This window comes from Carcharodon carcharias, chromosome 10 (assembly GCF_017639515.1).
Source record: "Carcharodon carcharias isolate sCarCar2 chromosome 10, sCarCar2.pri, whole genome shotgun sequence".
NCBI lineage: Eukaryota > Metazoa > Chordata > Chondrichthyes > Lamniformes > Lamnidae > Carcharodon > Carcharodon carcharias.
Window position 1 is genome coordinate 15,172,618 of NC_054476.1, and position 24,807 is coordinate 15,197,424.

The window sequence follows — 24,807 nt, forward strand, 5'->3', positions numbered from 1 at the left end:
CCCCTCGTTAATCCGACCCCACCCCTTCTCGAGGCCAGCTACATCCTTACTTTTAGATACCCCCCCACTCCCCACATGAGACCATCCACTAACCCCCCCACCCCACCACGATATTGGATCTACCAGCGTACTAGATACAAATAGCTCCCCTCAATGTGACTGTGCCCTCCGAATCCCATTATCGTGCATCAAACCCCCAGGACCAAATGCAACAGTTGAGAGCCAACAGCCTTCACACAATTCTCTGTAGGATGAGAGAGGCCTTGCCCCACCTGAGACTGGGGCCAAGACATGCATGCCATGCTGAGCCCTCTAACATGCCCCTGACAGTCTTGTCTCAATCCCCGAACAGTCCCTTAAATTTGCCCCCGTTTGTCTGGTCTCATTCCCTGGACAGTCCCTTAACCTTGCTCCTGATAGTCTGTCCTTATTCCCCGGACATTCTCTTAATCGTGATCTCCACCACACTGCCCCGGCCCCCACCCATAGTCCTGCCTCCATCTCATCCCTGCCCTCTGGTCCTTCCCCCACTCAAACTCCTGCCTCGGTCTCAGTCCTCCCCATTGGCCTTGCCTCCCATGCCCAGCCTTGGTGGAGCTTGTGCTATCAACAACCAATTTGAAGCAGTGAAGGTTTAAAGAAAGACAAAAGGAGCGTCTACTGACTTTCAAAGGTGTGGATGAAATGAAGCTTGCCAGATGCATGCTGCTTATACCCAGTCATAAAACAGAGCATTTTAATTACCTGTTGGAGGGAAACTTGATGTGAAGGGGGAGCATGATTCCAGACAGTTGGCCTTTCAATGAGCATTCATGAAATGCTAATGAATGCAAATAGGGCTCCAGCCATTGCTTGTTGGGAAGATCGACACAACTTTAACCTGACTTGAAAGTCAGGGGAACAAACTTCCAAACTTTTTTTGCACCGTCAGGTAACTGATTTTTTTTGACGCATGACACCTTAAGCTACCCGCCGACCACAATTCCCATTGCTGGCCAGAATGGGAGATTCCACCAAAACTATTTGTTCAATGTCTCTGCCATTTCCTCAATCCCCAAGGTAATGTTTCATGCCTCTGCTTCTCAGGCATGTTTATTTTAGCTAACCACCTCCTTTCTGTATACCTGTAAAGCTCTTACAGCCTCTTTTTTCTATTCCTAGCTAGTTTATTACCAAATTCTAATTTTTCCCCTTCTGTTAAGTTTTTGGTGGCCCATTGCTGGTTTCTAAAACACTCCAAACACTCTAAGACACAAGGAGACCAAGGTGGGGGCCTGAATATTGTAGGGTATATGACATTTCGTAAAGGCAGGAAGCTAGGAAAAAGTGCTGAGATAGCTCAATTAATTAAGGATGCCATTAGTATAATAGTGAGAGATAACCTTAACTCAAAAGGGTAAGATGTAGAATCATTTTGAGTAGAGATAAGAAATAGGAAAGATTTGAGGTGACTTGTGGGAATAGTTTATAGGCCCCCTAACAGTAGTTACCTTGTAGGACAGAGTATACAGGAAGAAATATATGAGCTGCATAAGGAAGGTACTGCAATAATCAATAGTCAAGGGTGACTTTAATCTACATGTAGATTGAGTGAATCAGACTGGCAAAGGTAACCTGGAAATGATTTCAACAAGTGTATTCTGGTTAACTTCTTAGAGTACTATGATCCAGAGCCAACCAGAGAGCAGGTTATTCTTGACCTGGCAATGTGCATTGAGGCAGGATTAATCAATAACCTCATAGTAAAAGAGCCTCTAGGCAACAGCAATCAAACATGATAGAATTTCATGTTCAGTTTTCAGGTGAGAAGTGTGGGTCAAAGACTAATGTGTTAAACCTAAATGAAAGTAATTATAATAAGGGCATAAAGGGAGAGTTGACTAAAGTGAACTGGGAAACGAGGTTTAAAAGTAGGACAGTAGAGATGCAGTGGCAAACTGCTAAGGAGATATTTAATAACTCTCAACAAAGATTTGTCCCAATGAGGAGAAAAGACTTTGAGAAGGATGCATCATCCATGGTGGAATAAGAAAGTTAAGGATGGTATTAAATTGAAAGAAATGCTGTACAAATCTGCAAAGGTTAGTGGTAGATCAGAAGATTGGACAGATTTTAGGAACCATCAAAGAACGACTGCAAACATAATAAAGAGGGGGAAATTAGAGTGTGAGAGAAAGCTAGCTAGAAATATAAAAACAGATAGCAAGAATTTCTGTAAGTATTTAAAAAGGAAAAGAGTAACTAAAGTGAGCATTGGTCATCTAGTTGGTGAGTCTGGGAAATTAATGGAAAACAAAAAAATGGCAAATGCATTGAACAGGTATTTTGTGTCTGTCTTCATTGTCAAAGACTTAGAAAATTTCCCAAAGATACTGGAAAATCAAGAGGTGAAAGCGAGGGAGGAACTTAAAACAATCAGCGTCACCAGGGAAAAGGTACTAGGAAAGCTATTAGATCTAAAGGCTGAAAAGTCTCCAGGACCAGATGGCCTGCTTCCTAGGGTCTTAAAAGAAGTAGCTGCAGAGATAGTGGACGCATTTGTTATAATCTTCCAAAATTCCTTTGCTTCTGGAGAAGTCCCAATGGATTGGAAAACGGTAAATGTGACATCCTTGTTCAAGAAAGGAGGGAGACAGAAACAGGAAATTATAGGCCAATTAGCCTAACATCTGTCATAGGGAAATTACTAGAATCCATTATTAAAGAGGTTTTGGCAGGATATAGCACAGTTCTTTGAGGAAGTAACAAGCAATGTGGATAAAGGGAACCTGCAGATGTGGTGCACTTAAATTTTCAAAAGGCATTTGATAAGGTTACTACACAAAATAAGAGCTCATGATCAAGGGTGTAACATAATTAACATGGGTAAATGATTAGTTAGCTAACAGGAAGCAGAGAGTAGGGTTAAATGCATCATTTTCAAGTTGGCAAGCTTTAAATAATGGAGTGCCACAGGGATCAATGCTGGGGCCTCAACCATTTACAGTCTACATAAATGGCTTGGATGAAAGGACTAAATTTATGGCAGCTAAATTTGCTCATGACAACAAGGTAGGTAGGAGAAGAAGTTGTCAAGAGGAGGTAAAGGTTATAGGTAGATTAAGCAACTGAACTTTGGCAGATACAGTATAATATGGCAGAATATGTACTTGTTCACTTTGGCAAGAAGAATAAAAGAACAGTATACTATTAAAATAGAGAGATTGCAGAACTCTGTGGTACAGAGGGATCTGGGTGTCCTCATGCATGAATCCCAAAAAGTTAGTATGCAGGTACAGCAAGTGGTTCGGAAGACAAATGGATGTTGTTGCTTATTGCAAAGGGAATGGAATATAAAAGTAGGGGATTTTTACTGCAGCTGTTCAGGGCCTTAATAAGACCACATCTGGAATACTGTGTACAGATTTGGTTTCCTTATTTGAAGAAGGCCATAAATGCATTGGAAGCAGTTCAGAGAAGATTCGCTTGATTCATTCCTGGGATGAAGGGTTTATGTTATGTAGAAAGGTTGAACAGGTTGAACAGGGTTTACCTTATGAAGAAAGGTTGAACCTATGTCCATTAGAGTTCAGAAGGATGAGTGGTGATCATGTTGAAAAATATAAGATTCTGAGGGGACTTGATAGGGAGGATCCTTCCTCTTGTATGGGAATCTAGAACTAGCGGACACCGTTTAAAAATAAGAGGTTTTCCTTTTAAGAAGGGGATGAGGAGAATTTTTTCTTTCAGAGGGTCATTAGGCTGTGGAATTCTCTTCCCCAGAAAGCAGTGGAAGCTGGATCATTGAAGTTATCCAAGGCTGAGTTAGATAGGTTTTTGGTAGGCAAGGGAGTCAAGGGTTGTGGTGGGGAGGGAGCAGGCAGGAAAGTTGAGTCGAGTCCACAATAAGAGCAGCCATGATCTTGCTGAATGGTGGAGCAGGTTCAAAGGGAAGAATAGCTTAGTACTGCTCCTAAGTGGCATGTTCCTATGCTCCCAATGATCACACTTACTACTGTCTATTACAATTTAAGCATTTTCTTTTCATCTAATATTGCCCTTAACTTGCCTAGTAAGCTACAGATGGATGTTTCTGGCTGAGCTTTTGTTTTTTTAAGGGAGTGTATTGTTTTGATCATTTTGAATTGTTTCCTTAAATGTTTCCCCATGTTTATTTATCACCATACTTTTGATTCTATTTACCTAAACGAGCTTAGCCTTTTTAAGGCTGGCACCATGCACTGAGAGGCAATAACTGTTCAGGAAGGCTGAACAGGATGCATCCCTTTTCTCTAGAAAAGGGATGGCTGAGGGTTGACCTAATAGGGGTCTTAAGAATTATGAAGGATTTTGATTGGGTGGACACAGAGAAGACAGTAGCAAGATCAGTTGGACCGAAGATCCTGTTTTTGTGCTTTGGGCTCTACATAATTCTATGAAGAAGTCTGCACCTGGATCTTTGAATAGAGGTGAACATTAACTAATCCAGGGCATTTGGGCTCTGTTCTCATTACCACACAATTGGAGAGCATCAGTCCTTAACATACTTGCACTATTATAGGAAAATGGCTGCCATACAACTGATAAGATAAAAGGTTTTATGGAGTTAGAGAATTGTTACAGTGTAGAAGGAGGCCATTTGACCCATCGTACATCAGACATACTTCACGTCCCCCAGGTGTGCGCGTGCCCGACAATATCACGCACTTGTGCAATAATTCAGTCAGCGGGGGCACACGAGAGTCAGCAGCGCACCCGCTGATAATTAAGAGGCCTATTAAGGCCAATACAAAAACAGAATTACCTGGAAAAACTTAGCAGGTCTGGCAGCATCGGCAGAGAAGAAAAGAGTTGACGTTTCGAGTCCTCATGACCCTTCAGCAGAACTGGACAACAGAACCGGTTCTGTTGAAGGGTCATGAGGACTTGAAACGTCAACTCTTTTCTTCTCCGCCGATGCTGCCAGACCTGCTGAGTTTTTCCAGGTAATTCTGTTTTTGTTTTGGATTTCCAGCATCCGCAGTTTTTTGTTTTTAGCTATTAAGGCCAATAATCAATTAATTAAAAGCTATTTTTCACAGCCCGTCCAACCTTACGGTTGGCGGGTGGGTGAGTCGGCCAGGCAGCCTTTGGATTTTTTAGGAAACCTCATCCAGGGACGGGATGCGGTTTTTAACACTAATTTTAAAAAAATGTTTTGACAGCATTTTTGCTATGTTCACATGAGTGAGTCCGATGTCGCCACATGTTTTTCACATTTTCGAAATCTTTATTCCTGATTTTACAATTCTTCAGTACCCCCCCACCGAGGCAGTTCCCTGCCTTCAGGGAATTTTCAGTGCGTGCTCCCCAGCGCATGCACAGACTTTTGCATTCGCACTCCTCCCACCCCCCACTGTGGCAGCGCTGAGCTTCTCAGTGCGCTTTTCACGCTAGCTGGCTGTTAATTGGCCAGGCAGCGTGAAATCACGGTCGGGGGCCAATTGCGGGCGCCAGACTGTTTCCGGGGCCCACCTACAGTGCCCGCCCGACGTCACAAAAGTCCTGCCCAAACTGTTATTATAGGATCTAGTAATCCAGGCAGTTTCTGAATCTGTACTATAAATGTGATGGAATACTCTCCCAACAGCATGGCGTGGATGGTGCAGAGAGAAAGAAACACATTAACAATTGAAGATAAAACCAAACATCATGCAGATTACAACAGAACATAGAAGTGGGAGTAGGTCTTACAAGCCCTGAAGTATATTCCGCCCTTCAATCTGATAGCAGCTAATCTGGATCTTAATCCCTATCTACCCAACTTGGCTCCTTCGCCCTTAACGTCCATCTAACAAAAGCCATGCTTTTGGAAATAAATGCTGTTGGAAATAACTCAATGCTACATGAAGGAAGCTCCTTTTTATTTCGATCTCAGAGAAACATTCTTATTGTTTTGATGTGCAAGTGCAAATTTTCAATTCAATTTTAAGTGTTAAGCACACACTGAAATTATGTTGTGCAGCAGAAATTAAGTTACCTTGGCATAGACACAGCTTTCACTCAACATCCAGTAAGGACAGTTGCGCTCACACATTGGACACATGATGGTGTCATTGGCTTCACATATCTCCCGGCTGGAAAATTAAATTAAAAGAAATCATCAGGTATCACTTCAATACACATAAAGTCATTTGAATCACAAAGACGTCCTCAAGCCCCTATAATTCCATACTTGCTTTACATCTGCACTATTCCCGTCATGCACCTCACAAGAGATTTCCCATTTTGCAATAGTAAAGAGGAGAAAGGTATAACGTTTGTGTTAGTGAGGGAACTTTAGATGAATATCAACATAGAAGAACTAGCGTAATGAATATCAGATTCCAATGCAACATCTGCATGACAGTATGTATGAAAAAGTCAACTTAGCAACAGGAAACAATGGGTGCTTAAACCTCCAGGAGGGTGTGAGGAGGGTACCTCAGGGGCCAGCATCGAACACCAAAGATTTGGACAAGGGCTTACTTAGCCAAAAGGGTAAGTGTCTAGAGTCCATCATGCCAAAAGTCACTTACCAAGGTTGCAAAGATTACACAAAATGAAGTAAATCCAGGAATTGACATTATTTGAGAGCAAGTCTGAATTTAAGATGTTTGAGGGATCAAGGAGCAAGGGAAAGCTGAAACAGATCAGAAATTCCTCGAAATTCCAAAACACGGTGTGTAAGAATGCGAGTCTTGATTTCAACAAAGTGGGAATTTTGAAATAAGTCAGGGTGGCATATTTGAAACTGAAAGGAATGTGAGAGCAGCATTCAAAGGAGAGTGACCGTGGCCATGTCACTGAATGGAATAGAAAATGATTTTGTCAAAACCGTTTGTGTTCTGTTAAATGTATAAGCTTATATAAGGATGAGAGGTCCACTGCTGTGGGTCAGCAGCACAGGTATTTGTCAAACAGAATGCAGGAGCAGAGGTCATGATGTATGCTGTGAATGACCAGTCTGTGAAGCAGAATGCTGCCATTACTCCCGGGTGTGAGCCTCATTATATGTTGACATTCAACATCTCAGAGGCAAAGCTGCCCAGCCCTGCATTTTGCTTGAATACACACCTATAAGGTGAGGTCATTGGTCAGCGCCTTCAAAATACAGAAGGCATACAGTGAGGAGGAGGCCTTTTTCAGGCTTCGCGGAACTGTGCTGAATGATTTATCAGCATCTACGTTTTCAGATCTTGTTTCCTTGCTATCGTTGGATTAATTACATTTGCTAGTACTTTCATGGTTATGTTGCAGTTTAATTCAACCTTTAATATTGATTTTTCCTCATGTAGCATTCGATAAATCTTTCCTCTGATCGGTAACAGCTGCCCTCTCCACCGGCTGGGCATCCCAGTGGAAATTTCTCTTGGGAGAGGAAATTGAGGAGCGGGAGATGTCCCTGCACCAGAAGATATTTGAATGTACTCACACCTGCACCAACGTGCGCTTATTTCGTGCTGTTAAAGTAACAAAATCTCATATGGCATTTCACGGCAGTGCAGTGAAACAAAATTTGACACCAAGCCAAATAAGTAGATGGCCAAAAGCTTGGGCAAAGAGATAGGTTCTCAGGACGGCTTTAAACGAGGCAAGAGAGGTAGGGAGGCAGAGAGGTGTAGGGACAGCATTCCAGAGCTGGAGGCACAGGCACCAATGGTGGAGTGATTAAAATTGGGAATGCTCGTGAGACCAGAACTAGAGGAGTGAAGATATCTTGGAACATTGCAGGGCTGGAGGAGATTGCAAAGAAAGGGAAGGGTGTGGTCATGGAGGGATTTGAAAGCACGGGTGGGAATTTTAAAATCAAAGTGTTGCTTATAACGGGAAATGCAGATCAATGAGAAGAGAGGGAGTGAAGGATAAACAGGACTTGACGTGAGTTTGGACACAGACAGCAGAATGTTAGATGACCCCAAGTTTGCAAAGGGTAGAAATTGGGAGGCTGGCGAGGAGTGCATTTGAATAATGAAGTCTAGAGATAACGATGGCATGGATGAGGATCTTGGCAGCAAATGGGCTGTGGCAGGGCAGAGCTGACGATGTTAGCAAGGTAGAAACAGATGGTCTTAGTGATGGAATAAAAACAGAAAACGTAGGGGAAACTCAGCAGGTCTGGCAGCATGTGTGGAGAGAGAAACAGAGTTAATGTTTCAAGTCCGCATGACTCTTATTCAGAATTGAAGAGAAGTAGGTTTTTTATTTTCTTTTTTGTCCGGTTTGATAACAAAGTCAGGGAATGGAGTACAGTGAGTTCAGAAGGAGACAGGTTGGAGTGGGTGAGAGTAGCAGAAAAATTAAGATGGCCGACGTCATGCCGATAGTTCTCAATAAAAAGATCAAGAGCAGGTAAGAAGCCAGAGGGAGGGGTCCAAGTAGAGGGAGAACACTGAATTTGGATGAAAGGATCGTTGAATGAGGGAAGGACTCCTGCCCAATGAAGTGAGCACGGGGACGAAGGTGACAGAAGAACAGTTCAGCATCGTGTCGTGTCATTAAGGTGAGGGTGTAAAGGAATAAAACTGAGTCCTTTTCTGAGTACAGAACCTTCAGCATCAGGAAGGGGAAGGTCTTAGTGATGGCGCTGATAAGTAGTTGGAAACTCATTTCGGGGTCAAGTGTGACACGAAGGCTGTGAGCAGCCTGGTTCAACCTCAAACAGTTGTGGGGCGAGGAATGGGGTGGGTGGCTAGCAAATGGAATTTGGTTGGGTTCAAAGACACTTGCTGTGGTCTTCTAAATATTTAGTTGGTGGAAACTTCTGCTTATCCAGTGCAGGGTTTTGGACGAGCAATCTGACCATTTAGAGACAATAGGGTTAGGGGTGGGGTGTGTCGAGAAAGGTGATAGCGAGTTAGAGCTGAGTGCTGTCAAAGTATATGTGGAAACTGACATTAAGGGACCAATTTCCACTCTGGATTCAGGATTTCCGGTCTGGGGGGAAGGGTGCTAACTGTAGTTGGACCTGCTGCTCTTCAAAACAGTGCAGAGGCAGCCCCAGGGACTGGTGGGTGCTGAGGGGGGGCTGGTTACAATAAAAACAAGAAAAAAAAACATCCCTCTAGGCCTCACCCCTCACACCTCACACAGTCCCCATGCTCCATCTATACTAACGCATGCACCTCATGCCCCGCTACCCATCTCAATTGACCTTTGTAGCCCCTATGCCAACTTAGCACTAATCTATGACCCCCACAGCCCTTTATCACCCCTTTGCCATCTTAGTGCTAATTCATGCTAATGACACCCCCAACCACCTCCTTTTTTTCTTACATTCTCCATGCCAACTCACTCAGTATCCACCACAGGCAGCTCTCAGGAGATGAAATAAAATGAAGTTCTAAGAATCTCTAACAGGTCTTACCAGAAACATTTACTCATAAAAACCCATTCGATACATTTAAATTCATTCAAAGAACTTAATCCCTTATGAAAACAAACATTTGTATTCATAGCACCACATCAAAGATTTTATGATCACTTGGAGCTGTCAGTCAAACTGGGAACTTGTGGGCCCCAAATGTGGTGATGACAGGTTGTGGAATCAGTCATGCAGCACCAATCCTACAGGATAACCCTCAGGTTTATGTCAATAGACAGCTCGTGAAATTGTAAGCAGCTGCTGCAGGCTGTCTTTCCCCCCGAAACTTTAAAGAGCATGGGGATTTAAATAATTTGATAGCTTAACAGCTCCACTGAGCTTATCCACTTTTTACACACATTTATGTCTACTCTTAATGATCCCAAAGGGCACCTGACCTCTCCCAAAGGGCATGTTGCCTCTACCAAAGGGGTACCTGGACCTCTCCAAAAATGTACTCTACCTCTCTTCATAACTTCTGCAGCTTTAGACCTTTTCCTCAAATGTCTAAAGCCCACAAGTCATTTTTTACACTAATGGAAATTGCATCTGTTCTAAGAACCATGGATGTGCAAACTATAACGCACCCCTGTTTCCATCCGCACCACTCCCCCCTCCCCAAACCCCGTAAAAATGGTGGGTGCTCCGGTGTGGGGACAGGACTTCTGGAATCAGAACCCTTTAGCCATTTTGGCTAAGGTGCATAGCCCTTCCGGCTTCGCAAAAATTCAGGCCTATGTTTGCTGATGATGACGCCATGGACGTGTAGTTTACAAATAGGAGGAGGCCAAGGATAGACCCTTGGGAGATAGCAGAGTGGTGTGGCAGTGGAAAGAGAAGCCATTGCAGCTGATTGTCACCCCAGACTGGATAGGTAAGAGTGGAACCAGGTGAATGCATTCCTACCCAACTGGGAGACAGCGAAGAAGGATGATGTGGTCAACTGTGTCAAAGGCTGCAGACAAGTTGAGAAGAATGAAGAGGGGTTGTTTACCATTGTAACTGTCATTTATGACTTTGATAAAAGCTGTTTCCCTTCTATGGCTGAGGTGGCAACCCGATTGGCAGGATTCAAGCATTGATTTCTGGGAAAGATGGGCACTGATCTTGGAGGCATCAGCATTGTCAAGGACTTAGGAGAGGAAAGCTACATTGGAAAGATGGCGACAGCTTACAAGAATGGAAGGCTCAAGGGATTTTTCGAGGAGATGGTTGATGGCAACAAATTTGAAGGAGGGGGTAGGGGGCGACAGTTCCACAGGAGAGAGGACCGTTTACAATATCAGCTAACATATGAGCCAGAAAGGGAAGTGCGGACTTATACCGTGATGTGCAGCTGACCCAATCAAAGTGGATATTTGGTCTAGCTGAGGAGCTGTGTTTATTGGCTGCTTCCCCATTGCTTGGACATATCAGAGGAGCTGAGGGCTTTTCACTATTAATGATGGAGCGGCATTCATGGGACTTTGCCGTCACCTTCATGTCGGATTCCAAATCTCCCCCTATGATTGGGATGACTAAATATGATGGTGTAAGTCACCCTTTTCTTGAACTTTTAAGGAGCTGCACCTTTAAACTTTGCCCCTACACTATCCAGCTCAGTCCCTAGCCTACATGTTGCCAGCACATGGCCTAATCAATTATGGGGGCCCACCAGCTGTATGTAGGCAAGAGAGCCTTGGAAAACCTAAGAAGTCTGTTTCCTGTGCCAGCAATGGGAAATGGGCCTCTGGATGGCTGGTTATCCCAACAGAAATTCAATCCTATTGTGCATAATAATGCTGAAGAAAACATTACATTTTCATCACCTTGAGAAAGCTGAGTTAGGATTTTGAGATCATTCCCATGAAACCTGACCAGCAGTCATCAATCGTCATTACACATGGAATGCAAGACGGGCGCAGCTGCTGTAACAATTTACAATACGATAGCTTTGCAGTTCCTTATGAATTGCCTATAAATTAAGTCATTGGCATTGATGAAAGAGGGAAAGAGCAAAGTGAGGTACAATACAACTAACCATCAGAAGGTCATGGACCTTAAGTGTACTGGAACAAAAGATGGTAGATGCAATTCAGTAATTAGAAAATAATGAATATGACAGTAATAAATTGTAACAGAGTTTGTGTTCTGTGGAAAATAATTTCTAAAGAGATTTCAGGCATGTGCATTGACTGCTTCTATTCATTTATCAGCAGTGGACTTGTTAAAAGTTTATAAAAAGGAAATTCAGGCACGAGTTTAGAATTGCCAAAGGGCAAATAAAAAGAAGTTGTTGATATATAAGGCAGTGTTAAGGTATCACCTGGAGTACTGAGTCCAGTTCTGGCCATCGAATCATCAGGAGGATACTACTTCCCTTGAGGAAAGGTACAGTGCATCTTCTGCCATCTCTGACCCCAGGTATTTGAAACTAATCACTTTCTCCAGGGCCAGGATTTTTAGGTTGGTGAGCTGGGGGCAGGGCTCGCTTGCCGACCCGTAAAATGATGCGGGATGGCATGGGGCGGAACTCCCTCCGTCACCCCGTGCCATTTCCATTTTCAGGTAGGCGGGGGTGCAGCCGAATCAGCTGTGCACCCGCTGACCTGTCAACGGCCAATTGAGGCCATTTAAAAAGTAATTAACATAATTATTGGACGTGCCCGTCCATCCCTAAGGTGGACGGGCAGGCTGGGAGCCCTGGCGGGCTTCAGAAAAAGCATGAAAGCTCGTCCACAGGAGGGATGAGGTTTCATGAGGGTTTTAAAAATTTAATAAATGTTTGATTTAAAGTGATGGACATGTCCTAACTCATGTGACAGTGCCACATGAGGGGACATGTCAGGTAAATTTTGTTTGTGTACTTTTACCATTTTAAAATTTGGCACCGATCTCCCTGAGGCAGCACTTAGCCTCATGCGTGAAAGAGCGCACGCTCGGCTGAGGGAATCCCACTCCCCCGCCCCACCCACACAGGAAGCACATAGCACTTCCTGGTGGACATCATGCTGGGAGGGCCTTAACTGGCCTGCCCACGTAAAACGGCACCGAACGGAGGCGCACCTACCCATGCCCACTCCTGCACTTCCCCTGCAATGGGGGAGGAAATTTCTTCCCCAAGTCTTCACCCATAATCTTTACACCTTCACTCTGATACTCTTCCCTAGGCTCAAATTGATAGTCCATTTTTTGGGTCTTTGGTCTACAGATCTTCATAACCTTGTCTTCCAGTGCTTTTCTGCAGTTCTTCAGATCCTCCGTCATGTTCTCTATCACCCCCACCACATAGTGCAATGTCATCTGCAAGCATCATTGACCATGTCACTTTCCATCTCACTTGCTCAGTTAGAACATCCATGACAATCAGGGAGAGGAAGGGGCTCCATGCTGGTCCTTGGTGTAATTCAACTTTGGCATCAAAGCTCTCATTATCCCCCACGTCTCTTCTTACTTTTATCTGGCACCCCTTGTCCATATTCTCTAATAGTTGTAAGTACTTCTCAGTGACTCCACTAAATTCTAGCACCTTTCCAGACATCCTTCCCGAGGCACTCAGTCAGACGCCTTCTCCAGATCAACGAATACAATCTTCATGTTGCATTTGTTTTCCCGATATTTCTCGATAAGTTATCTGAAAAAAACAGCATCGGTGGTGCTTCTTCCGATCATAAATCTAGGATTTGCCTGGAGTTTTCAGGAATTGGAGATCAATCTCTAGGGGCAGCATTTTCCGGTTGGCGAACGGGGGCTGATGGGTAAAATGACACGGGGGGATGTCAGGTTGGCGGGCAGGTGAAGAGCTCGGGCAGCCTTCCGAAAAAGTATGAAATCTCATCCATGGGCGGGATGAGGTTTCATGAGGGATTTAAAATGTTCGGAAAATTTTAAAATAAAAGTAATGGACATGTCCCAGCTCATGTGACAGTGGCACATGTAAAATGGCGGCCCCCCCCCCCCCAATCAGGGGCGCCGATTGGGAACCTGCCTGCTCGTGCCTGCTCCTGCTCCTGCTCCCACACAACTCGCCCCGATGGGGGAGTTACCCTAGGATACTGTACTGTGCAATGCTGGAGAAACATCATCCGGACATTAAAAAAGATTTTTTTTCATTTTCTTCGGACGTTTCTCTTTACCAGATATAAAAATATTGAAAATGGGAGAGAAAGGCTGTTTGGCTGACAGTCAAGCATCATCCATTTGGGTAATGAGGCCTTTTGCATTTGAGTTGGTGAAGGAAGGCAGGGTGTCACAAGGGTGGACGTGTTGGCGATGAATGGCTGGAGCTCGGGGGCAAGTCATGGGATGAAACCCCAGTTATACATTTAATCGCAGTTGGCAACCCTACTGAATTGACCTTCATGGATTTCCAATATTTTTCTCTATCTGTGGCCCATGGCTCTCTCCCGTGGCTTGAAAGTATGTGGTAGGACTTTAATTTCTCGGTAGTGTATGCAATCACGTATTGTCATTATTCTCCTTAAAAAACTTATCCTAAATTGGTGTAATTCCTGTGCTGGAAAAGTGTCAGTTGCACTCATCCAGAGATTATGTCAGTCCTAATCTCTTTACCCCAAGAGTGGTCAGAATATGCATTTCACTACCACAAGGAATAGTTGGGGCAAATAACAGACACACATAGGAGGGAGGACATGAAAGAGAAAGGATTAGAATGATAAGGTTGGATGAAGCAGGGTGGGAGGAGGCATAAAACATTTGGGATTGTTGGTCACTTTCTGTGCATTTCCATGCAATGCAATTCATGAGCAGGGTATCCCAACATAGGCAGCAAGCTGAGAGTTCCCACTCCCAGTTGGCAGTAGACCAGGCCCCAGTTCCCACTGAGAGAGTTCACCAGTCCGACAATGTCAGCAGAACAAGTAAAAAAAAATTATCACAGAAGATTTTGAGTATCTATGATCTGCAGTATTGACATCAATTTTTGGCTGGCCAGTCAATAAGGCACTGACCTCAAACTGTTTCTGCTCAAAATGAATGGAGTGTGAAAGATGCTACAACCGGCCACTTTGAAAGCGATATTAATGCAAATGATTAATGGTTTCTATCTCTTGGCCCATGTAAGTGACTGCCTATTTTAAATATAAGGGTTTTAAAGTGGTGGGGATTGTACAAGGAATGCAAGTTAAAGTGGGTATAGGTTAAGAGTAGGAGGGACATTGGGAGATTTTTTACAAAAGGGTAATAAATTCATGGAATAAGCCAGCAGGGAAGGCTATTGAAGCAGATAGCGTACATGGATTAAATAGGTTAGAAACGTGCTTCTGGGAATAAAGAGGTCTGAGAAAGATGGTGAAATAAATGGTAGCAAAGGCTAACTTCTGATAAAGGGATGGATGTATGGAAGACAATGCTCCTTAAATGCTATTATTATGATCAGGTGAGGAGGGGTTGAATTCTCCCCTCATTAACCTCTCCTTGTTTAGGTTTTTGTTTAGAAAGGATATACATGCCAATTCAGTGAGTGTTTAACTGTCTATGTGCTGTGACCATAAAAGACAAGAGCAGGAGGTTTACTTCAGATTTTTTTTTAGAAAAAGAAGATAGTTTTTATTGTGCTTTATTTTATTATACTTCACTTTTTTTTGTAACCCGGTCTAAGAAAAATAATTCTTAAAAAAGGACACACACACACATACACACAAATGAAATACAGAGTGGGAGGATGGATTAAGTAATTAAAGGGTTATATGACTCTTGAAAGTTGGTGACTTGGTTGGCTTCAGGCTGAAATCAACAGTCCTGCTGCTTTCACCCAGTGATCCTGCTGCTTTCTGCATCGAGGGGGTTTAATGTTGTAGATGGATGGTTTATCTGTTCTTTTGGAGGCAGCAGCGCTGGGTTGAATTCTTTTAAAAATCTCCGTCTGCAACACGTGGGTTGTCAAAATCAGCAGACAGGCTTCAAAAAGCTTGCAAATTGGATGGAAGCAGAGAGAAAAGGAACCCACTCAGGGTCTTGTTCGTTCACAATCTCAGCTGCTTCTTTACTTCTGCAGAGTAAACTGGTGCTCCAAACACACAAAAGATTCGCTTGTCATGAGATTTTTGCTCAACTGCCCAGTGATTCAAATAAGGTCATGGTTAGTGTATTCCAATTGTAACTTGATTAGGTCATGGCTTTGAATTCCTCACTCAGCTAGGCTCCTAGTGTCCAAGTGATTATGCCTCCACCCAGTTGAGTATCCAGGTGATTGGTCACTTTGTGAATAGGATATGAATGGCCCCTATTCTTCTTTCTTAAGGGAATTGCTCCTGTTGTGGCTTTGGTTGTTTCCATTTCAATAGTTTTGGAATGCAAAAGGAACCATGATGGAAATGTACAGCTATCTTTGCCTGTGATCTCAAGTCACTGGAACGTGGTTTTTGTCTATTTTTTAAAAAATCAGTTAGGGGTATCAGGCCAGTAAATTCAAAATATTTTTTTTTCATATTAAGTCTAGTTTCCCAACATTATGCTTAAAAAATTGATGATGGTTCAGAGTTCAATCGTTATTAAAGCAATTATAGAATTATAAACGGTCCGAATTGTTCCATTGTCTACGCAAGAGTTGCAATGTTTTCCTACCTGACTTGGCTGGACTCAGTTGTAAATAATCCATAAAGAAATACAAACAATCCGACCAGGGCAGCAGGAATAAGCATCCCAGTGTACCATCCCAGCCATGCAAAATATAGCCCAATCTTTTCGCCAAAATATCGCCTGTAATGAATGACACAAAATTATTAGTATTGCTTAACACTGCACAGGTCACTACCTTCTGTAAAAAAATTGGTGGAATGAAAAATATTGTTAAGTGATGTAGTTGAGCATGCATAAATATGTAACAGAGTGGGAAGGATTATACACCTGAAGAGAAGGGTCAAAAATCCACTCAGGAAGTTTTATTTCACACATTTTATACATGTATAAATTTCACAAATTGTTCTTGCAATCTAAACTACTCCTATCTCCTGTCTGCTTAATTTATGTTACCTGTTTCTTTTTCCCTATTGTATTTGAGCAGTTAATGTGCTACAATATACACTGGAACAGAACTTGCTGAAAAAATAATGGTGCGGTAACAATGCAAGCCACTATTGATGAGTACATCAACAAAAAAAATCAGGGATTTGACGATCAATTTACCTATGTCTGTAATTTGCTTCGCTCAAACAGCATCTTTGTGCTCGGTGTGGGGAGTTACTGAATGCTCAGTATAGGGGAGTCACTGTGGAGACAGTCCATTGTGGAAGCTAAGTTCCTATCTTCACACTGTTCATTGTGGTGTAGCACTACCACCATGCTAAATGGGATAGATTCAGAGCCAATCTAGCAGCTCAAAACTGGACACCCATGAGGCACTGTGGGCCATCAGCAGCAGCAGAACTGTACTCAACCACAATCTGTAAACTCATGGCTCACTTTACCATTACCATCAAGCAGGGGGATCGTTGCTGGTTCAATGAAGAGTGCAGGAGGGCATGCCAGAAGCAGCGCCAAACACACTTAAAAATGAGATGTCAACCTGGTGAATGTACAACACAGGACTGCATGCACGCCAGACAGCAGACGCAGCAAGCGATGGATGGTGCTAAGTGATCCCACAACCAATGGATCAGATCAAAGCTTTGCAGTCCTGCCACATCCAGTCATGAATAATGATGGGCAATTAATCAACTAACTGGAGGGGGAGGTAATGTGATGCGGGAGGCCAGCACATCAGTCCAAAAGACAAGGCTGAAGCATTTGCAACCTTCTTCAGCCAGAAGTGCCGAGTGGATGATTCATCTCGGTCTTCCCCTGAGGTTCCTAGCATCACAGATGCCAGTCTTCAGCCACTTTGATTCACTCCACGGGATAACGAGCTGAAGGCGCTGGATACTGCAAAGGCTAAGGCCTCTGACAACATTCTGGTGATAGTACTGAAGACTTGTTCTCCAGACCTAGCTGTGACCCTAGCCAAGCTGCTCCCATGCTGCTATAGCACTGGCATCTACCCAGCAGTGTGGAAAATTGCCCAGGGATGTCCTGTACATAAAAAGCAGGGCAAATACAATCTGGCCAGTTACCGCTGCATCAGCCTAATTGCTATCATTAGCAAAGTGCTGAAAGGTGTCGTCAACAGAGCTTCAAGTAGCACTAACATAACAAAAACCTGCTCACAGATGCTTAGTTTGGATTCAGCCAGCGCCAATCAGCGTCTGACCTCATTACAGCTGTGGTGCAACCATGGACAGCAGGGCTGAATTCAAGAGGTGAGGTGAGAGTGATTGCCCTGACACCAAGGCAGTATTGCACCGAATTTGTTATCAAAAATAAGTCCACTATATTCGTCACAGAAAATTACGTTTGAAAGTTAACACCATGATACCTTTTTAACAAACTGATGATTATTAGCACAAAGCCAATCAACCTCTTTGGCTAGAAAGAGAACATTTAAACAATTGAATCTCATTCTTACAGGTAGTAAGTAAATTATTATTAGAGATTTATAAAATTTGAATGTATAGTTTCTATATTTTTTCTTGCTTTTCCCTTCTACCTCTTTTTCTCATAATTAGTCTTTCTTTCACTTCATTTTTCTTTCTGTGCTGATTAACTCTAATTCACCCTCCTTTGCTGTGTTTTTTTTTTCTCAACTCTTAAATCTTATTGGTTAAGGAGATGGACCATTGGTTCCACTGTTTACTAATGTCCATGATTCTCCGTTACCCTCACCTCACTTTGATCAGTTCACCCTTCCAGCAAGTTATGGTGCAAAACTCCAGCAAGGTTTAGCTCAATTCTGTATAAATTTTTCAAAATACTCAAAGCTTTGCTGTCCCCTTTGCAAACACATCACATTATGTAACCTTGAAAAAAAATTGTGTGATTCAGGCTCTGGGCAGTTGATTAATGCATCGTTATTGAACATGTTTAATCAAGCAGAGGCAAGCTGACTCGGAGCCAATATAAATTAGTGTTATGTAAATATAGCTTTGCTTAATATTTCAACCAGATAGGAATTCATGTTATTCTTATTTTTAATTTTATAGCACTCAAGAATTATGAATTTATTTTTCTAATATGTTTACTGATGGTATGCTTTAAGGTCTTATCCACTACCAAGTACCAGTCTTTGCATTTATTTCAATTGAATAGGATAAATAATTGGACAATTTTATGTAAGACAGCATTTTGATAAACTTAACATCTTATACATTACAATTGATGATCCTTTAATATTTAAATGTTCAAATACTGTGCAAGCTATACAGAACTTGTACTGTAAGAATCCCATTTCCTTTTAGTTCACTGAACTATGTGATACTGTGTACTATGTTTTAAGATCTGTTTAAAATAGCTTGTTCCTGTAACTTCAATTATTAAAGTGGTAAAATTTAGGACACAAAGTTCAAACATGATTTTGACAAGGTTTGCTCAAACAGTGCAAAAACACTGAGGAAGTGGTACAATCTCCTCACTGTGCAGTATTGTGGACAATTCTGGGTGCCACACTTCAAGACTACAGCCGTGTGTACCATCTACAAGATGCACTGCAGCAACTCACCAAGGATCTTTCGACAGCACCTTCCAAACCCACGATCTCCACCACATAAAAGATAAGGGTAGCATTCGCATGGGAGTATCACCACCTGCCAATTGCCCTCTAAGCCACACACCATCCTGATTTGGAACTATCTCACCGTTCCTTCACTGTCACTGGGTCAAAATCCTGGAACTCCTTCCCTAACAGTGCAGTGGGTGTACCTATAGCACAGGGACTGTAGCGGTTCAAGAAGGTAGCTCATCACCACCTTCTCAAGGGCAATTAGGAATGGGCAATAAATGCTGGCCCAGCCAGTGATGCTCACATCCCATGAAAGAACAAAAAGGAATGATATAAATGCACTGGAAAGGGTGCAGAGGAAGTTTATCAGCTATCACCAGGGATGAGGGACTTCAGTTATGAGGAGAGGTTGGATGACCTAATAGTGGTTGCCAAGATGACAAGAGATTTTGAGAGTACATAAGGAAAAAAAAAATCCCTTTGGTTTAGAGGTCATAGATTCAAAATTATTGGCATAAGATCTACAGGGGCAATGAGGAGAATTTTTTTCATTCAGAGAGTTCTTAAGGTTTGGAAAGTTTTACTCAAAAAGGTGATGGAAGCTGATTCCATAAATAACTTTAAAAGGAAGTGGGACAGTTACTTGGGGATGAGGAACTTACAGGGTTATGGACAAAAAGTGGAGATGTGGAATTAAGCACAACAGCTTCTTCAAAGAGCCAGCTCAGGTAGTACAGTTGGATGGCTGCCTTCCATGCTGAGGTTTCTACAATTCCGTGATTCTAAACACTGTAGAGGAGCAAAGGAATATAGCGGTAGAGATTCACAAATCTTTAAACATGGCTTAATAAAGCCATGAAAGTGCAAACAATTCTTTTGGTTAATTTCTAGAGGAATAAAAATCAAAGGCAGATAAGTGATGTTAAACTGATAGTGAATGCAGGTTAGAGCACACTAAAGAGTGCAGTGCACAATCCTGGTCCCAAGGGTGAAATTTTCCATTCCGTAGACTAAGAGGGTGAAGACCGACCACTATGTTCACCTGCACCCTCTACCAGCACACATACACGCACCTCGGTGGGCCCAAGTCTTAGAGTAGACTCAGGGTCACAATCTGGTGATCACCTCATGGACACGTGTCCACAGCAGATGGAGTCTGTGACAGCCAAGGTCTCTGACACTCAGAGGAATGCTGGAGACCAGGTACCTGCAGAGTTTGAGTCTGATCATGAGATGTGAAATTGACCCTGAGAGAAATGTTGGAGATGCAAAGACAGGCAGGGCAACATTAGGCGGAGTTGTCAGAGGCCATCACCAGACTGGAGCGAAGGATGGACGAATCCATCCACACTCTCTCGGAAGATGTGGCTCTGGCATGCGAGTGCATCGAATGCCACAGGACGGGCGGCGGCTGCCTTGGAAACTCAGGTCCATCAGATTCTCTGAATCTGTGCTCGGACCTGAACACCATCGCTCTAGCCATGGGTGCATTCCAGCCGTGGCTAGTTGAGAGCAGACAAGGCACCTCGGCCTCCATCCCAGGTGCCCCTTCTCCTCAAGGAGCCAGGGAGGTGCCCTTGGGCACCCAAAGGGAGGAGCAGCACAAAACAGACAGCCTGGGGGCATCCACCAGGACACTCCAAGGGCGTCCAGCCACTCCAAATCCCCTCTGCCTGTGAATCCATCAACTCCAGCAGGTCAGGCCAATGAGGATGCATCTCCCCCTGAGCAGAACACCCTTTGCAGTCTGGGGATATCCAGATTTCAGGCTTCCAGAGGACGCCTGCCAAAGTCATCTCAGACAATAGGGCATAGTAATCAGCAGGCTGCCTCCACCTCTCCTGTGGATATCAGGGTTGCACCAAGACGTAATGGTATGGTTAGAAAAATTAAGAAGTTTTGAATGCACGATGGTGGCATGGATATTTGTTCAGTGTATATAATCTGCACTATTGTAAATATATCTTACATTTATCCCTCTCCAAACCTCAGGAATTGAGTGACTAATCGATGTGATGCAAGGTCATGCTCTCATTCAAGGCTACAAAATGAACCCCCTCCCCCACCCACCTCAATTATCATATAATGTAAGAGCAGAAGTAGGCCATTCAGCCCATCGAGTCTGCTCTGCCATTCAAAGAGATCATGGCTGATCTGATAATCCTCAACTCCACTTTCCTGCCTTTTCCCCAAATCCTTGATTCCCTTACGGATTAAAAATCCGTCTATCTCAGCCTTGAATATACTTAACAACCCAGTCTCCACAACCCACTGCGGTAAATAATTCCATACATTCACTACCCTCTGAGAGAAAAAATTCCTCCTCATCTCTGTTTTAAATGGACGCCCCCTTACCCTGAGATTATGCCCTCTGGTCCTAGACTCTCCCACAAGGGGAAACAACCTCTCAGCATCTACCCTGTCAAGCCCCCTAAGAATCTTATATGTTTCAATAAGGTTGCATCTCATTCTAAACTCCAATGAGTACAGGCTCAACTGACCCAACCTCTAAGAAAATCCCTCCATTTCCAGGATCAACCTAGTGAACTTTCTCTGGACTGCCTCCAATGTCAGAATATCTTTCTTTGGATAGGTGGACCAAAACTGTTCACAGTATTCTAGGTGTGGTCTAACTAGCGCCTTGTATAGTTTAGCATGACTTCCCTATTTTTATACTACATTCCCTTTGAAATAAAGGCCAACATCCCATTTGCCTTACCTATTATCTGCTGAACTTGTATGCTAGCTTTTTGGGATTCATTCACGAAGACCCCCAAATCCCTCTGCACTGCAGCTTTCTTCAGCCTTTCGTCATTTAAATAATATTCAGCTCCTCTATTCTTCCTGCCAAAGTGCATAACCTCTCACTTTCCTGCATTATATTCCATCTGCCACATTTTTGCCCACTCACTTAACCTGTCTATATCCTTCTGTGTACTCTTTGTCTCATCCTTACCACTTGCCTTCCCACCTATTTTTGCATCCGTAAACTTAGCGATAGTACATTCATTTCCCTCATCCAAGTCATTAACATATATTGTAAATAGTTGTGGCCCCAGCATTGGTCACTGTGGCACTCCACTAGTTACAGGTTGCCATCCTGAAAATGCCACCCTTATCCCAACTCTGTCTTCTATTAGTTAGCCAGTCCTCTATCCATGCTAATATACTACCCCCAACACCATGTGCTCTTATCTTAAGTAGTCTTATCTGTGGTACCTTATTGAATGCCTTTTGGAGATCCAAATATATTACATCTATTGGTTCCCCTTTATCTATCTTGCTTATTACCTCCTCAAAGAAAGCCTTTTGGCTTGGCCACATCAAAAGACTTAAGTCAACCATGTAGTAAATGACTGGAATTGTATGTATCACTGACTAAAGTAAGGAAAAAAAGAAACACTTGCATTATATATAGTGTCTTTCACAACTACTGGATATCTCAAAGTGCTTTACAGCCAATGAAGTACTTTTGTAGTGTAGTCACTGGTGTAATGTAAGAAATGTGGCAGCCAATTTGTACACAGCAAACTTTCTGCAAACAGCAATATGATAATGACCAGATAATTTGTTTTTAATATTGATTGAGGGATAAATATTGACAGGACACCAAGTACAATTCCACTGCTCTTCTCTGAAATAGTGCATTAGAATCTTTTACGCCCACCTAAGAAAGGAAGAGGGACCTTAGTTTAACCTTTCATCTGAAAGGCAGCACCACCAGTACAGAATTCTCTCACTGAAGATTCTGTGTAAATTTTTGTGGTGGAGTGGGTTCTTACAAAATTGACTGGGTCTGTGGTTATTTGCTTTCTTGTGCCAGTCCACAAATTACCTGATTTATTAAACTTAGTTTCATAACTACATAGACTGCCAAAACCTGTTATGTTTAAAGCAAACCCTCCAATGCACTGGACTGCACTGTTCCTCCATCCCTCCCCGTCATTAAAAAGAACATCTAAATTTGCTGAGCCCTGGTTCAAATGAAGGCCATTTAAAATCTGGTACTAAACAAAATGAAAACACATGTTTTAATTTATATTGGACATGAATAGTAAAATAATTGACTTGGGTATTATTTTGAAACTCGAAGGTTGATTTCATGAATTCAGGGTCCTGGTACAAAGCTTTTCCTACCAGGATCATATTCTAGCAATTCAGGTGCAAGGATTCACGTGCCCCACACTTACTTCCATCCGTGGCTGAAAAACATGCAGGACCCACCAGCTGTCTGCCTAAATTCCTAATTTTAGCTCCTGGCATGCAAGGTTCTGCATCAGTATTGGTAGTGGCATTACAGTTCACTTGGAGTCTGAGTTGCTGCAGCAACATATACTTCTACATGCATGTTGTAGCCTGGAGCTATGGATAGCGGCTCCAAATTCCTTGCCATCACATGGCTGTCCAGGAATCTATCCCACTCTTGCTATCTGTCATTGGTGTGTGCTCGTAGGATTTGCAGGTTGATACTCAACCTGTTTGGCCACATTATAAACATAACTTCCTTGGACATCAAGTCTTGAGGTGGGACTCAATCCTGGAGCTTCTGGTTCAGAAGCAGGAATGCTAACCACTGTGCCACAAGTCACATTAGGATTACAACCTCCAAAAATGTAACCTATTGAATGCTTACAGTATATGCTAGAATAGATATCTGCTGATCCCTTTTTATTCATTCTCCAAACTTAATTTCTGATTTGTTTCCAATAGACTTGTGTGGATTTCTCAATTATCTCCCATCTCAAGCCTTTGTTTCATTAAATCTCACTCAATCTCATCATAGTGAATCACCTTTAGTTTCACATCAGCAACATGGACAAAGGCATTTCCTATATGAAAATAATGGTTGGGCAATACACCTATGACCCTTGCATCTTAGGCAGACATTGGGTGACCTCATGAAAATTGTTCATCAAGGTTAGTGATTATCCTGATGCTGTTGCACTGAAGTCTGCAGTTTGTCGATGTTATAAGTATTTCCCCCAAGTCTTTTCACCCAAATGGACTTTGCAATTGCATGAGTGCAACCATGTGCAATAGCATTTCAGCTAAGGATGCCATGGCTATTGTTTTGTTGGTGCCATGGCTGAAAGGACTGCATTATGTGTACTTGTTTAAGAATATGTGCTTGTGGAGTGCTAAGCACATTCCACAGTGGAAACATGATCTGAGCTACTGTGCCTTCCAAGGATGACCCCATCATTAGTCTTGAAGGTGACGTATGCTTCCTCACCGATCATTGTGAGATTGTTGACCTTTCAAGATATGTTGAAGAGTATGATGAAGGTGTAATTGTGTCCTCTGCATTGAAGCATGAAGAGAACTGTGTTTGTAACAACTTGTCTTCACCTTATTCCTCCTGGAACCTTGTAGTTATGAGATTGTCACTGGCATGTCTTCCACCTCATGTCCATGCAATAGCATCCTCACGTGGCTTGTCTGAATCCTTGAATCTTTCATATTCATCCCTTCAAAATCCTCATTCGAGGAGGCATCTACTCCTCCATGTCTCCCTGTGGCAACACATCCCCCTTTGCAGCATTAGGTTGTGCAGGGTGCAGCAAACAATGATGATGCAGTCTATACTCCGCAGTCAGTATTGGAGAGCCCCATCTGAGCAGTCCAAGCATTTGAAACGCATCTTTAAGGGGCCAATACTCTGCTCTGTTAAGGACGTTGTGGCTGAATGTGCAGCACTGTATCTCTCCTCAGATGCGCTCTGTGGGAGATGAACGGGTGTCACTAGCCATGTCTTCAAGGGGTACCCTTATCGCAAACCCTTGAAGCGCCAAGCTCCCTCAAATACCTCTGGCACATAGGAGTGACTTAAAATGTATGAGCCATTGGAGGTCCCTGGGTACCTAGCACAAACTTGCTAGATCTGCTTTTTGTGATCACAAATTAACTGGACATTCGG

The 24,807-nt window shown here is 43.0% G+C and overlaps 1 protein-coding gene across 1 annotated transcript in view; it reads right to left on the reverse strand.

Annotated features, from left to right (window-relative positions):
* ano3 (anoctamin 3) overlaps window positions 1-24,807 on the reverse strand; it is a 599,584-nt gene that overhangs the window by 173,383 nt on the left and 401,394 nt on the right. Inside the window, exons 13-14 of the mRNA XM_041198368.1 lie at window positions 15,926-16,060; window positions 5,999-6,095 (exon numbers count right to left, since the gene is read on the reverse strand). Coding sequence (XP_041054302.1) covers window positions 5,999-6,095; window positions 15,926-16,060 — 232 coding nt within the window. The remainder of the gene's footprint in view (window positions 1-5,998; window positions 6,096-15,925; window positions 16,061-24,807) is intronic.